This window comes from Phocoena sinus, chromosome 3 (assembly GCF_008692025.1).
Source record: "Phocoena sinus isolate mPhoSin1 chromosome 3, mPhoSin1.pri, whole genome shotgun sequence".
In the NCBI taxonomy this organism is placed as follows: Eukaryota; Metazoa; Chordata; class Mammalia; order Artiodactyla; family Phocoenidae; genus Phocoena; species Phocoena sinus.
Window position 1 is genome coordinate 11,660,757 of NC_045765.1, and position 14,318 is coordinate 11,675,074.

At 62.6% G+C, this 14,318-nt stretch overlaps 2 protein-coding genes across 3 annotated transcripts in view; both read left to right on the forward strand.

Annotated features, from left to right (window-relative positions):
- The window catches only part of ELL (elongation factor for RNA polymerase II), an 82,002-nt gene extending 74,384 nt beyond the window's left edge, over positions 1-7,618 (forward strand). Inside the window, 4 exon segments of the mRNA XM_032625191.1 lie at positions 3,166-3,232; positions 3,455-3,626; positions 4,781-4,825; positions 5,411-7,618. Of these exon segments, the coding sequence (XP_032481082.1) occupies positions 3,166-3,232; positions 3,455-3,626; positions 4,781-4,825; positions 5,411-5,527 (401 nt within the window). The 3' untranslated portion in view covers positions 5,528-7,618.
- A 3,272-nt stretch (positions 7,619-10,890) lies between these two features.
- Positions 10,891-14,290, forward strand: ISYNA1 (inositol-3-phosphate synthase 1). 2 transcript variants are annotated; one of them, XM_032627076.1, is made up of 11 exons: positions 10,891-11,064; positions 11,171-11,299; positions 11,450-11,611; positions 12,003-12,135; positions 12,228-12,421; positions 12,616-12,765; positions 12,848-13,063; positions 13,176-13,340; positions 13,450-13,563; positions 13,637-13,854; positions 13,980-14,290. In XM_032627076.1, the coding sequence occupies exons 2-11, from the start codon at positions 11,180-11,182 to the stop codon at positions 14,179-14,181; spliced, it is 1,674 nt and encodes a 557-aa protein (XP_032482967.1). In that variant the 5' UTR covers positions 10,891-11,064; positions 11,171-11,179; the 3' UTR covers positions 14,182-14,290. The 2 variants fall into 2 exon arrangements, with proteins under 2 accessions (XP_032482967.1, XP_032482968.1); XM_032627077.1 differs by having other exon boundaries at positions 11,034-11,299.
- The last annotated feature ends 28 nt before the right edge of the window (positions 14,291-14,318 follow it).

Genomic DNA, 14,318 nt, shown 5'->3' on the forward strand with positions numbered 1-14,318 from the left:
TGTTGCACGCTAGGCTTCCTAGCACCTGTGGGTGGGCCGCAGGAGAGAAGGCGGCCCCCCGGTTCCCTGAGCACACGCCATCTGATCCGGCTCCTCCTCAGGGAGACAGGCTCATGGGAGGAGACATCACACAGGGTCACAGAGACATCACTCAGCAAACTGCTGAGCAGCCGGGCAGCGCATTCTGCCCCAGATGGCAGAAGCGGATGCCGGATGCTGTGTGCTTCTGGCAGGGCCCTGGGTGGGAGCACTGTGGGGCCGGGCATCAGATGGGGCCAGGAAGATGCTGCCCGGGCCGGCCCACACGCAAGGCTCAGATGGCTTTGGGCCCTGCCCGGTGTGCGTCAGCTCCAGGCAGCTCCTCCCCAAGCCGAGGTGAGAAAGTGACATTTGGGGTCAGGCAACCCAGGGAGTAGAGGCCCCAAGGAAAAGGAAAAGGGTAACTGAGGCACCAGAAGCTGGGTCTGGCGCCAAGTGATCCACCTTAAGCCGTCTCTCAGGCAGCTCAAATGATAGTGGTAATAGGTGGTTGCAAAGCCCCCCCAAGCTCCCAGCACACACACACACACACACACACACACACACACACAAACACACACACACACCAAACACCACAGCTGTAACATGTCCCCAAGCTCCCAGCACACACACACACCACACACCACACACACCCCTGCTGTAACATGTCCCCAAGCTCCCAGCACACACACACACCACACACCACTGCTGTAACATGTCCCCAAGCCCCCAGCACACACACACACCACACACCACTGCTGTAACATGTCCCCAAGCTCCCAGCACACACACACCACACACCACTGCTGTAACATTCCCACCACTGCTGTAACATGTCCCCAAGCTCCCAGCACACACACACACACACACCACACACCACACACACCACACACACCCCTGCTGTAACATGTCCCCAAGCTCCCAGCACACACACACACACACACCACTGCTGTAACATGTCCCCAAGCTCCCAGCACACACACACACACACACCACACACCCCTGCTATAACATGTCCCCAAGCTCCCAGCACACACACACACACACACCACTGCTGTAACATGTCCCCAAGCTCCCAGCACACACACACACACACACATACCACTGCTGTAACATGTCCCCAAGCTCCCAGCACACACACACACACACACACACCACACACCACACACACCACTGCTGTAACATGTCCCCAAGCTCCCAGCACACACACACACACACACACACACACACACCCACACACCCACCACACCCCACCCCACCCCCCCCTGCTGTAACATCTGTTGTGACTCCTTCCTGGGTTGGGGGCACGTGCAGGCAGGAGCTACCCACCCACCGTTAACAATAGCATTGTTCTCTGAATGCTCCCCCAGCCTTGCTGGAGAGGGCTCCAGGTCAGCCCCTGAGGAAGCTTCCTCACCCTTATGTCCTATGGGGCAGAGGGATGGGCATCTGTTTAACCCACCCTTCTGCGTGACACTGTCCCCCTAGTCTGGCCCTGCTGTCCGAGCCCTGCCCTGTGATCGCCTCTGACCCTGACAGGTGTGGCGGCCTCCACCTGTCAGGCAGGTGGCTCAGCTCAGCCTCCCTGTGGCCCCCGCTCTCGAGGCCCCCCTCTGGCCATCTTCATCCCCCTATGCCGCAGGCCCACTCCTGGGTCCTACGCCCACCCTCGTGCCTGCCCCCGACTCTTGCTCAGGCTGTGGATCCCTCCTGTGGCCAGAGGGTGCCTTCCTGGGCAGGCTGGCATGCTGGGTAGAGGGCTTGGGCTCAGCCAGGCCAAGCTCAGGCACACTGACCCCTGTGTGGAATTGGGGGCACCCTCTCTCATTGGCACCCAGACCTGGGTCCTGCAGGGTGAACTCGCAGACATGTCCCTGCACCCCCTGCCCTGGGGAGGCACAGGAGAAGCTAGTGGAGGGGACACATGTGTGTGGGAACCAGCTCGGCTGGTGCAGGGGCAGCCAAGTGACAGCCTCACGCAGCCAGTGCCGGAGCAGGAGTGGGGACCACAAAGGTTTGCCACAGGCTGGACCCCAACAGTGTCTTGGGTGCCAGGTCAGTCTGACCCTAAGCCTCAAGGCGGAACACCCCAGGAGGCCTGTCCTGTGTGGGGTGTGGGTGGTGGGAGTGTAGACTAAACCTTCATGTATGTGCCTGTTGGGCTGCATTCTGGGGAGGCCACAGCCTCTTCAAAGATGACACCCAGGTGGGGGTGGGCTCCATCCATTGGTGGGAATGGCACCTCGCGCCGGAGTATAAAACCACAGGAGGGCTCAGCAAACTGCTGATCCACTGGGTGGGCTGCTTCCCTCTGAGAGAGGCACAAAAATAGGCACTCAGGATATGCTTCAAAGCGATAAAATTGCTTCTAAGTTGTGGGGAGGGGGAGGCCAGCTGGAACAGTTTCCCAGGGGAAACGGACCGGACTGTAGCTTTGGTCGACTGCAGCCTGGGCAGGCCTTGAGCCCTGTGGACAGTCTTGTGTCACAGTCCCTGGCCTCTCAAGCCACCAGCCCAGCCCTGTTCCGGGGCTGCCTCTCTGATCCTGAAGTCCCATCTCTGGTGTGAGGAACGGGAGGATGGGGAGAGGGGGTGGCTCAGACCAGGGACTGGAGCCTGCAGAGCCTGCGACTCCATCCACCGGGAGAGGTGTGGACAGGAGCCAGGGCTTTCCCTGGTGGCCGTCTGTCTTTGTCCTGTAGGGCTGGAGCCCGGGATACCCCTGGGTCACCGGTTTTCAGCTTAGTGATCCTTTACACGAGGTCAGTGGAGGCGGCAGAGACTCTGGACGAGTTGCCGAGGCTTTGCCCTGCAATGAATCCGTCCTTTGGGGTGCTTGCCGAAAACGTACCCACGATGCCATCTCTGCACAGCTGTGCTTTGGGGACACACACCACGCTGCCTCGCCACTTATCCCACGGGCTGAGGGCACTCCTGGCTGCAGCTGGACCCCCGAGGTGGCCAGACAGCACTTGCTCAGTGCTCATGCCTCCTTTGCCGGTCCTGGCTCCCGCCACATGGCCTCAGCGATCCTCTGCACGCAGCGTCCCCTCCAGGGCCTTCAGACAGCAAGGCATCAACCTTCTGAGGATCTCACCGTGGACACACGAGCTGTGGACTCAGGAGTTATGCGTTTGCTCTTTGCAGGTTTAAATGGGACCTGCAGCAGCTCAAGTGTTCCCACGTCGACCTCGGAGACTCCCGACTACTTGCTGTGAGTACTTCCCTTGCCGGCTGTGCCTCTCCCCTCCCGGCCCCTGCCCTGCACGTTAGCAGAGGCAGAGCTGACCCCAGGCCACGTGTGTGAATTCCCGGCCCAGTCTGCTCGAGGTCAGGGCTGCTTCCTGGGTGGGGCCGGCCGCAAGGCTGTGGGCACTTCCAGGCTCTCTCCTGCCGCCCCCTGAGCCCCTCTTGCCCCTCTCTCTGGTCTCTCCAGAAAATATGCCACTATCTCCTCCTCGGAGCAGCGCCAGAGCTACAAAAACGACTTCAATGCTGAGTATAGCGAATACCGAGACTTGCACGCCCGCATCGAGCAGGTCACGCGGCGCTTCACGCAGCTCGATGCCCAGCTCCGGCAGCTCTCCCAGGGCTCTGAGGAGTACGAGGTAGAGCCCTGCCCACGCACATCCAATGGCTCTGCCCGGTGCTGGCATCCTCGGGCATGTTCCCTTGTATTCTGGGCTGAGGGCCCTGCTCGCCCCTCCTTCCCACTCCCCAAGTGGTTTAGGCCTGTCCCTGGAGCTCAGCGTCCTCAGCAGTGGGGCCGGCTGTGACCGACTTCGCAGGTGGGAGATGACCCACAGAGGCGGGGGTGGTGTTCCGAGCAGTGGAGACAGCGGGGAGCAGCGGGCTGGGGTGCCTGTGTCCCCATCTCTGAGAGCGCCTGGGGTCCCCTCTGCAGCCCACTACCCACATCACACGAGAATTCTCAGTCCCCCAGCCAGGAGGGGCTGGCCAGGCCACATCCCACGGCCCATCAGAGCCATCACAGACACAGTGGGGGGTGGGAGGGGATGGAGGGTCCTTGGGGTTCCCCCGCCCCAACCGTCTTCCTCTGGCCAAGGGCACCTGGGTTCCCCAAGCCATCCCCTGTGGGAGCTCACTGCAGGGTGCTTGGTCACCAGCCCTGGGACGCCAGCCCTCCCCCTTGTGCCACCTTTCAGCGCTGGTTACCCGACTGCAGGGCCAGCCCTGATTAATCGTGGTGTTGGGGTCCATCTCCCCTGGTGGAGGCCACTTGGGTTTCCAGAGGAGATGGCTCGTGATTGGGGCAGAGAAATGGGGCCTCTGAGGGTCTAGGACAGAAAATCCCCAGGGCATCTCTGTCCTCCCCACTCCCTGCAGGCCCCACAGGGACACTCCCCAGGTGGTCAGGGGGCCTCTGCGCTTGGCCTTGAACGGTGCACAGGCCAGCTGGGTGCGAGGGAAGGGGGCCGTCCCATCTGCTCTCTGCCTCCTCCAGAGGCTCTGACCAGCCCGCCCCTCCTGCCGCGAGGCCTCGTGTGCTTGTCCCTGAGGCTGGGCGCCTGCCCCTCGCTCCCCTGGCCCAGCTTCCTCCCCCACCTCCTGCACTGCTCATCCCCCAGCCTGCCCCCTGCCCCTCCTCTGCGCTTCCTCACGCCATCACGCCACGCTGAGGCCATTGTCCCCCGGCATGCAGTGACCTTGCAGGTCGCAGGTTATCAGGGAGAAGGGGACATTCAGTGGGGGTGTTCTGCAGGTAATGCATTGTTCGCTTTCTCTTTTGTTTTTCCTCCAGACTACTCGTGGGCAGATTTTACAGGAATATCGAAAAATCAAGAAGGTGAGTCTCCATCCCTTTGTTGGGGGTAGCTGGGGTGGGGTCAGAAGCTGTTTCAAGATGAGTGGCGCTGAAGTCTGGGAGAGGAGGGAGGGAGGAAGGGCCTCGCTGGGCTGGTCTCAGGCCCTCGGAGTAGCCCTCGCCCCTGGTCACAGCTGAGAAGCTGAGCCTGTCGTATGAGCTTGGGTGCAGCCCCCACCCCCACTCTCCCAGTGTTTGATGGGCACAGCCCCAGGTCCTTTCCGCCTCCCAGCCTTGGGCTCCCTGACAGCCTCCTGCGATGTGGTTCCACGACAGCAGCTCACGTTCCTGAGGGCCACGTGTGCCAGGGCGGCTCCCTGCCAGCCAGGCCCCAGCCCAGCGTGGAAGCTTCATGACCTATCTTGTCTCAGCCTCTCACCCTGGCTGTGACCGTTTCCCAGGGTGGAGCCGAGGGGCGGAGCAGGGGTCCCTGTCACGGCATGGAGAGTTCAGGCCGCAAGCAGGGCGAGTGGGAACCTGGGGCAGCCAAGCGGGGCAGCTCGAGTTCGGGTTGGGCTCTCAGCCTTGGCCGTGTGGGCGAGTGTCAGCCCGGCCGCTCTCTTACAGACCAACACCAACTACAGCCAGGAGAAGCACCGCTGCGAGTACCTGCACAGCAAGCTGGCCCACATCAAGAGGCTCATCGCTGAGTACGACCAGCGGCAGCTGCAGGCCTGGCCTTAGCTCAAGGCCACAGGGCAGGAGGCCCCACCCAGCCAGCCAGGCCAGCTCACCTCACCGGGCTGACCGTTCTGGATGGTGGGGGAGCTGGGGGCGAGGGGGAGCTGAAGATGAGGAAACAAGAGATTTATTTGAAAAAATAAACGTGAGGAAGACGCATTCATCTGAGCCAGGAACGCCGGCTTTCAGGGGAGTCCCTGCAGCCCTGGCGCCCACAGGTCACACAGACCCAGGTGGGGTGTCCACCTCCCCCAGGGCCCCACACACCTCCTGAGCAGCCTCCCCACCCAGATGGGCTCCCCAAGAAGCCCACCTCCTCGCCAGCGCCCCCCCCCGCCCCGCAGGGGCTTCAGCTTCCTGTCAGTGAAAGACTCCAAGGCCGGCCTGCCTGCCTGCCTTTTCTAGTTTTATACAAAGACAGCCACTTTTAGCTACTGCTTATGAGACTTGAGTCTATTTTTATACGAAAGAGAAAGCATCTTTTTTCTAAACCTGTGCCTCCCCTCCTTGGACGCCCAGGGTCTAGGCGCTGCCCTGTGTCCTTTCTACAGTATTACAGATGCTCGGGAAGTTAGGCGTTGTTTCTGCGAGCTCCAGGGCTCCCAGGAGAGAACCCATGGTGGGCGGGCAGGGGTGCCTCTCCCACGCTGGTCTCCCTCACACACAGCCTCTCCCTGGCTCTAAGAGGGCGGGCAGGGCAATGCGACCCCCGCAGCTCTATTTGGAAAACTCCAGCTGGTCCAGGAGCAGCTGCTGGGAGCCACCAGGCCCGCCCTGCTATTCCAGGCCCTCAGCTGTCAGGGGTCACTGGGAGTTTCTGTGCTTGTAGCCCGCGCTCTGCGGCAGCAGTGTCGGATTTTATTTTACTGTCTTCTCAATTCTCCCCTTTGCTGCTGCTCTTCATTTCGCACTGTTGAGACCAAGTGGTCTCCATGCTGTTGACCTCGCCCCGCCCCTCAGCCCACTTGTGGGTCCTGGGGTCGTCTTTGCAGAGCCGCCACGGGGTTTGCACTCAGGGAGGGGCTGGGGGGTCGATAGAGCCGGGGGCGGGGGGGCGGGGGCAAGAGTGAGCTCAGAAAAGGCGCCGGATCCACCCATTTTGGGGGTGCTGGCCCGAGGACACCCCAATTGCTGCTTAGTCACTGTGCCTAGTCTAATGTCCCCCAGGGCGTCAGGGGGCGTGCGTGTTTGTGTGTGAGGGACCCCCGGGCGCGGTGGGGTCTAAAGCGAGCGTTCACATGAATTCAAAGCCGTGTTCAGCCAAGCCACAACTGGGGAAGGTCATGGGGGTGGTTGCAGCCCACAGCCCAGGGGTCACGGGGGCGGAGGTGCTGCCGGGAGCCGTAGCAAGGGAGAGCGGAAATGCTCACGTAGACACGTCTAGTTTTCTGAGCTGTGGCGGTGTCTCCTAATGGCTTCCCAAAGAGCAGGCACGCCTGCATTGTGCCCACCCCACCCCAGAGTCTCTGTGGGACCCCTGGGGTGAGTGCCGAGGATGCTGATCCTTTCTGTTTCAACAGCTGTTGTTTTGTTTCTCATTTGGGATGGAGAGGGGGAAGGGCTGAGCAGACCCTGGGACCCCAGGTTCCCCCGACAGCCATCTTGTACTCAGCCTGGACGTGCAGACTCAGGTGAAACGGGAGCACTCAAGGAGGCCCCACCCTGGAGGGCCGAGCGGCCCTCTGCCCTGGGATCCAGTTCAAGGGACTCTCAGTTCAATTTCCTCCTCCTCATTGTTTTTTATTGTTGTTGTTTATTTTCTCCTTTTAAGGAATCATGAAGCTAAGAAAAGTTTTGTGCTTTGGGGGTTGATGGACAAAAGTTCTAGCTGATTAAATATGGTCTAACTTATTGATACTGGTTTTTTTTTTTTCCTTTTAATATTGTACTGTGGAGAAAAACTTTTGAGCCATGGAGTTGGTGTTTACAAGAACTTTTCACTTTTGCCAAAATGTTACAATTGAAAGGCGTCTGCATCTTTAGTTTCCTAATGTTTTCTTAGAAGAACTGGTGTCCTTTTTGTACACTAAACAGGTGAATGCTGATTTTTTTCAACCTACAATAAATTTCACTGAACTGAACCTGTCGGCCCAAGCTGGAAGTGTATGTGTCATTCCCTGGGGGTGGGCGGCTGGTTCTGTGTTGGGGTGGGTTGGGGTGAGGAGGCATGGTGATGGGCGGGGCACAGGCTAGTACTGCCAGAGCCACTGCCCGGGAATGAGGCGGGCAGGTGGAGGGCTGAGCTGAGGCGGAGGGCCCTGCAGGTAGGTGCCAGAGCAGGAGGCCAGACAGCCTGGTCATGGGTGAGGAATGTCAAGAGATGGGAGGTGGAAGCAGCGGGGAGCCATGGCCGGTGTATGAGAAGGGCAGTGCCCCCGTGGAGTGTGCAGGGTGGGCTGTGCCAAGCAGGGGGGTCCCCGGGGCTCCCACAGGGCCAAAGCCCCCAGTAGGGGGGCCACATGGGGCAAAGGGAGTGCCCTTATTTGGGGTAACAAGCTGTGACTGACTGATGAAACGGCAATGAGTAACGGCACTGCTTGATTATTCCTCCCGGGCCACACGCTGGGGTGGGGGGGGTCCCCTTGCCCCCCCCATGGGGACATGGACACCAAGGCCCAGTGGAGCCCCACTGGCTCAGGACACCAGCCGGATGGCCATCCTTGCCCCTTGTTCTAGGTGAGGAGAAGGCAGGGGGCAGGTTCTACCCTCCAAGGACACAGTGGGGGGGAATGTTTATTTTAGGAAGGAAAAGCAAAGAATAAGACCAGGATTAAAGGGGTCCAGGGGTCAGGGACTGTGGGCCTTAGCCTCTCTGGTGGCCCTGCTGGCCAGTGGCCTTGGCCTGAGTTCCGAGGCGGCCCAGGAATCTGAGGGGCGCGGGAGGGGAGGTCAGGCAGGCCCCATGGGGCAGAATGTACCCTGCTCCCCAGGCGGCCTGTCCGTGCTGTTCTAAGGGGTAACGATGTCCCTGCCGCCACAGCCCCGGGCCCAGGGCCGACACCTGCCTCCTTCGGCCTCCCGCGCCTCAGCCTCGCGTTGCCTACCCGCCTCCCCCACGGCCCCCACACTGCCCCATGGCACCATGGCCACAGGCGGTTCCCTGACCGTCCTTTCCCGAGCCGACGGCACCTGAGTCCAGTCCCTCAGGGGCCCAGCAGGGTCTTCCCACCCTCACGACCTGCACCGTGGCCAAGGGGCTTGGGGTCACCCACCGGCCCCTGCCACTTGCCAGACAGCAACATCCTGCACCCAGATCCTGTGGCCCCTCCTGTGCACCAGGCTCCATCTGGGCGCTGGCACTCAGCAGTGACCTCAACAGCTTTGCCCTTGCCCTCGGAAGCCTGCGGTCTGGTGGATCAGGGGTCTCCAGTCGCTCACTGCTCACCGCCAGGCAGCACACTGACCCCGTGTCACACACCCAGGCGGTCCCCGCAATGGCCTTACAGCACCAACTGACAGCTTGGAATCAAAGCAGCCACGTCCCTCCCAGCTGCCCCAACACTGACCCTCCAGGGACCCTGCCCGGGTCCGCTCTGCCCCCACCACCCTCCTGCCAGCACCTCCCACAGGTTGTCCTGTGAGTGCTGGGGTTTCCCAGGGCTGGGTCTTTGGGGACCTTTCTGTACCCATTCCTGTGACATCACACACAGCCTGAAGGTACAGCCTCCCGCAGATTCTCCAACACCAACTGGAGGTCCAACAGTTCCATTATCAGGTCTGGCATCAGACCCCACAGGTGAAGGGGCTCAGGCCCCCACTTCAGACACCTGCCACAAGTCCCTGGCCACCCAGACTTCTGACCAACCCGCTATAAATCAGGGGTTCCCTCCCGCCCCCTCAGGGGTTTGGTGAGTTGCTAGAATGGCTCACAGTGCTGAGGAAAACACTTCAACAGCCGAATGGAGGAGAAGCCAAGGGCAGGGTGTGGGGAATGGTACAGGGCTGCCATGACTCCTCCAGGTGGGCCACCCTCCCAGCACCTCCATGTGTTCCCCCGAATCCTGTTGTTTAGGGGTTCTTTTTACAGAGGTTCCATTACATAGGCATGATTGAGTAAATCGCTGGCCATCGGTAATTTTTTTTTTCTTCTAATTTTTGGCCGCACCACACAGCATGCGGGATTTTAGTTCCGCAACCAGGGATCTAACCCTCGTCCCCTGCAGTGGAAGGGCGGAGTCCTAACCACTGGACCACCAGGGAAGCCCTTGGCCATTGGTGACTGAACTCAATCTCCAGCCAGGAACCGGGGACAAAACCCAAATATTTATTATAAGGAATTCCCTGTCCCCAGCCCTGAGGGTCTGCCCTGGTCCTCAAACTGCCTCCCTCTCCCTCACACCCAGCCCTGTTTCATCTGCCCCTGAAACCAGTCCCCCAGGTTTTTGCCTGGGCAGCTGCTCTTCAGATCGTTGATAGGAGATGTCTGATTATCTCAAGACCCCTTCCAGCAGCCACCTCCTCCAAGCAGTCTGCCCTGCCCACCCCTGCCTCTTAGGTCCCTCTGGCTGGGAGTGCCCCAAGTCCACTTCTGAATCCCCTACACTGGGGTCCCTTGAGGGCAAAGCCTGGACCAGAGTCTTAGAGCCCCCACTCCCCAAGGCCAGGCTCTGACCAAGTTTCCTGCAAACGTTCCCAACGATCCACCTTTTGGGCCAGCTCCAGCGGTGGAAACTTTCCAGCCGGAGGAGGCCGCTTGTTTTGGAAAGTTCCTGGGGGAGCCGCCCCCGCCCGCCTGCCGAGTTCCCACGCTCCTTTATCACTGGGCGCTTAGAGGGGCTCAGTGCTTTGCAGGCCTAGCTCCTCCCAGCTGGCCACCTCTGCCCTGCCCATCCGCTTCCCTCCTTTCCCCACAGAACAGTCTCTCCCCCTGCCCCCACTCCAGCCCGGCCCTATCAAGCCCTTCTGCTATAGGTGAGGACACCGAGAACTCGAGGACTCGCCGCCACCCCCGCTCCATGCGAGCCCTGTGGGGGTGGAGTGCCTGGTGGGTGCTGCTGCTCAGGAAGTGGGAGGAGGAGGCAGCCTGGGCTGGAGGAGCGTCTCGCGTTGAAATCCGAATCCTGACTTAGTCTTCTGCCTCAGTGTCCCGTGCCTCAGTTTCTCCAGAGACGCGCCCCCTGGTCCCCCTCACGCAAAGAATGAGCTTCCTAGCCTAGCTCCACCTCCTGCCTTGTGGTTGGGGCCTGGCGCTCACTTACAGCCTTAAAGTCCTCTTTTGTAAAATGGGGATAAGCGGCCGCGGGCCCTAAGTTAATCACGAGCGCCGAGCTAGGGCCGGGGCGGCGGGGGGTGGGGATGGGAGGTGGCTGCGGCCCACGTGATTGCCGGGCCGGGGACCAGATAGCCGCGGAAGCTCCGGGCAAAAGGGCCTCGAACCCGAGCCCCACAGCCGGTGCGCGCCCTCCCCCCCGCGAGCGCCCCTCCTCCCCTGCGCGGGCGGAGCGAGGGGCGGGGCGGGGGTGGGGCCGCGGCTCTTTTCTCTGGAGTTCGCGCGCCCGGAGCCCTAGCTGTCCCCCGCTGTGCCAGCCGACTCCGCGCCGGTGAGTGCCGCCCCAGGAGGGGTGCAGGCTCCCCGGGGACCGAAGTCGGCTTGGCCCGGCCGGTTCTCGGGTCCCCTCTGACCTCCTGGCAACCCCGCGCCCCCAGCTCGTCGCGATGGAGGCCGCAACTGAGTTCGTGGTCGAGAGCCCCGACGTGGTCTACAGCCCCGAGGCCATCGAGGCGCAGTATGAGTACCGGACGACGTGCCTCAGCCGCGAGGGCGGCGTCCTCAAGGTAAGCGAGGGACCGACCGGGCGGGCCATGGGACTGGGGGAACCAGGGAGCCGGGAGGGAGCGGGAACTGCCCAACTTCTGCGACTCGCGCCGTGCAGTGAGGCGGGAGGGGCCTGCGGCCTCGCGGCTCACCGAGCTGCCCGCCCTCAGGTGCACCCCACGTCCACGCGCTTCACCTTCCGGACCGCCCGGCAGGTGCCCCGGCTCGGGGTCATGCTCGTCGGCTGGGGCGGGAACAACGGCTCCACGCTGACCGCTGCCGTGCTGGCCAACCGACTGCGCCTGTCCTGGCCCACGCGCACCGGCCGCAAGGTGGGGGGTCGGGCGAGGCTCGGTCGGAGAGAAGGCTTCGCAGGAATCCATGCGGAGGGGGAGGGGCTCGACGGAGGAGTGGGCCCGCAGTGGGCAGGGTTTCTGGCTGTGGGCAGGGTTTCTGGCTGTGGGCTGACTCCGGGGAGGGGCTTCCGCGGGTGGGCGGGGGGAACTCCTCAGGGGTCTTGCGGGGGCGGAGCCTAAGGTGTGGGAGGGCTTCGGGGTGGGACCTCAGGAGCGGAGCGGCTTCCGCCCCGGCTTGGAGCGCCATGGGGAGGTGCCCCAAAGTACGGCGGGGCTTGAGGGTGCCGATAGGGGTCCTGGCCAGCTCATGGCCCACGCCACGCCCACTCTTCACTCAGCCCCCTCTGCCCACACCCCCCCAACCCAGGAGGCCAACTACTACGGCTCGCTGACGCAGGCGGGCACTGTTAGCCTGGGTCTGGACGCCGAGGGCCAGGAGGTGTTCGTGCCCTTCAGCTCGCTGCTGCCCATGGTGGCACCCGACGACCTCGTGTTCGACGGTGGGCGGGGCCCTGGGTCGGGGGTGGTGTGGGAGGCGAGGCCTAGAGGGGCCCAGGATTGGGGCCGGGCCGAGCTTGAGGGTCCCCCCCAGGCTGGGACATATCGTCGCTGAACCTGGCGGAGGCGATGCGGCGCGCGCAGGTACTGGATTGGGGGCTGCAGGAGCAACTGTGGCCGCACATGGAGGCCCTGCGCCCGCGGCCCTCCGTCTACATCCCCGAGTTCATCGCAGCTAACCAGAGCGCGCGCGCCGACAACGTAATCCCGGGCACGCGCGCGCAGCAGGTGCAGTCCCACCCCGCGTCCATTACCCCTGCCACTTGTCCTCCCTCCCCACCACCTGTTACCCCTCTTTTGTCCCCATGCTTCCATCCCGAGGGTCAAGGTCCCACTTTGCACTTGGGGAACTGAGTGGCCCAGGCCTCCAGAGGTCGGGGGAGCCTGTACAACCTCCTCCCCCTCCATCCCCCCGCCCCCAGCTGGAGCAGATCCGTAGGGACATCCGCGACTTCCGGTCCAGCGCCGGGCTGGACAAAGTCATCGTGCTGTGGACAGCGAACACGGAGCGCTTCTGTGAAGTGGTCCCGGGCCTCAATGACACCGCTGAGAACCTGCTGCGCACCATCCAGGTGGGCGCACCCAAGGGGTGGAGTAGGCCCAGGGCCAGCCCCCGAGAACTCCTCTGTGCTGACTGCTCGCTTCTGCCCGCAGCTGGGCCTGGAAGTGTCGCCCTCCACCCTCTTTGCCGTGGCCAGCATCTTGGAGGGCTGCGCCTTCCTCAATGGGTCCCCACAGAACACGCTGGTGCCTGGTGCCCTCGAGCTTGCATGGCAGCGCCGTGTCTTTGTGGGTGGAGACGACTTCAAGTCGGGGCAGACCAAGGTCAAGTCCGTGCTCGTGGACTTCCTTATTGGCTCTGGCCTCAAGGTGTGTGGGCCTGGGGGGCTGCTCAGCTCAGTATGGGGGAGGCGTGGACCCCGAGGGGTGGGCTTGTGTGCTGCGGGGCCTGCAGCTGCCGCGGGTCTCCTTGCCCCCGCAGACCATGTCCATCGTGAGCTACAACCACCTGGGCAACAACGACGGGCAGAACCTGTCGGCGCCGCCACAGTTCCGCTCCAAGGAGGTGTCGAAGACCAGCGTGGTGGACGACATGGTGCACAGCAACCCAGTGCTCTACTCGCCGGGCGAAGAGCCCGACCACTGCGTGCGTGGGGCGCAGGCGTGGCAAGGGGCAGGGGTGGGGTGGGGTGGGGTAGGTTGGTGCTCCCCACAGAGAAGGGCAGGGACCCGTGTGACCTCGTGCCGCCCCCCAGGTGGTCATCAAGTACGTGCCATACGTGGGTGACAGCAAGCGTGCCCTGGATGAGTACACATCAGAGCTGATGCTGGGCGGTACCAACACGCTGGTGCTGCACAACACGTGCGAGGTGTGGGGCAAGAGGGGGCAGGAGTGGGGCTGCCCACCAGCCCGGCCCACCTCCTGACCCGCTGGCCCCACAGGACTCACTCCTGGCCGCGCCCATCATGCTGGACCTGGCCCTGCTGACTGAACTGTGCCAGCGTGTGAGCTTCTGCACCGACATCGACCCGGAGCCGCAGAGCTTCCACCCGGTGCTGTCGCTGCTTGGCTTCCTCTTCAAGGCGCCGCTTGCGCCACCGGGCAGCCCAGTGGTCAACGCGCTCTTCCGCCAGCGCAGCTGCATCGAGAATATCCTCAGGTGTGCCCCGACCCTGGGGATCCCCACCTATGGCCCAGATGTCCACTGGCGGGGCTGTGCACAGGGCCTAGGGACTGCGGGGCAGTCTTGGGGTCTGGCCCCGCTGAGCCATGACCATCTCTCAGGGCCTGCGTGGGGCTCCCGCCGCAGAACCACATGCTTCTGGAGCACAAGATGGAGCGCCCTGGCCTCAAGCAAGTTGGGCATGTGGCCACCGCCTGCCCCGTGCCTTGCAAGAAAGGATCAGCGCCAACTGCCCCCAATGGCTGTACTGGTGACGCCTATGGGCACTCACAGGCTGAGGCACCCCAGATGCCCACCACCTAAGGCCATGGCCATACAGCTCCCCTGTAACTCCTGCCCCCACTGCTCCTCAGCACGCGACCCTTCCGGGCCCCCTTCTGACAGACAATAAAGCCAGTGCCGCTATGAGCCACACCTGTGGATGCTTGGTGCCTGCGACC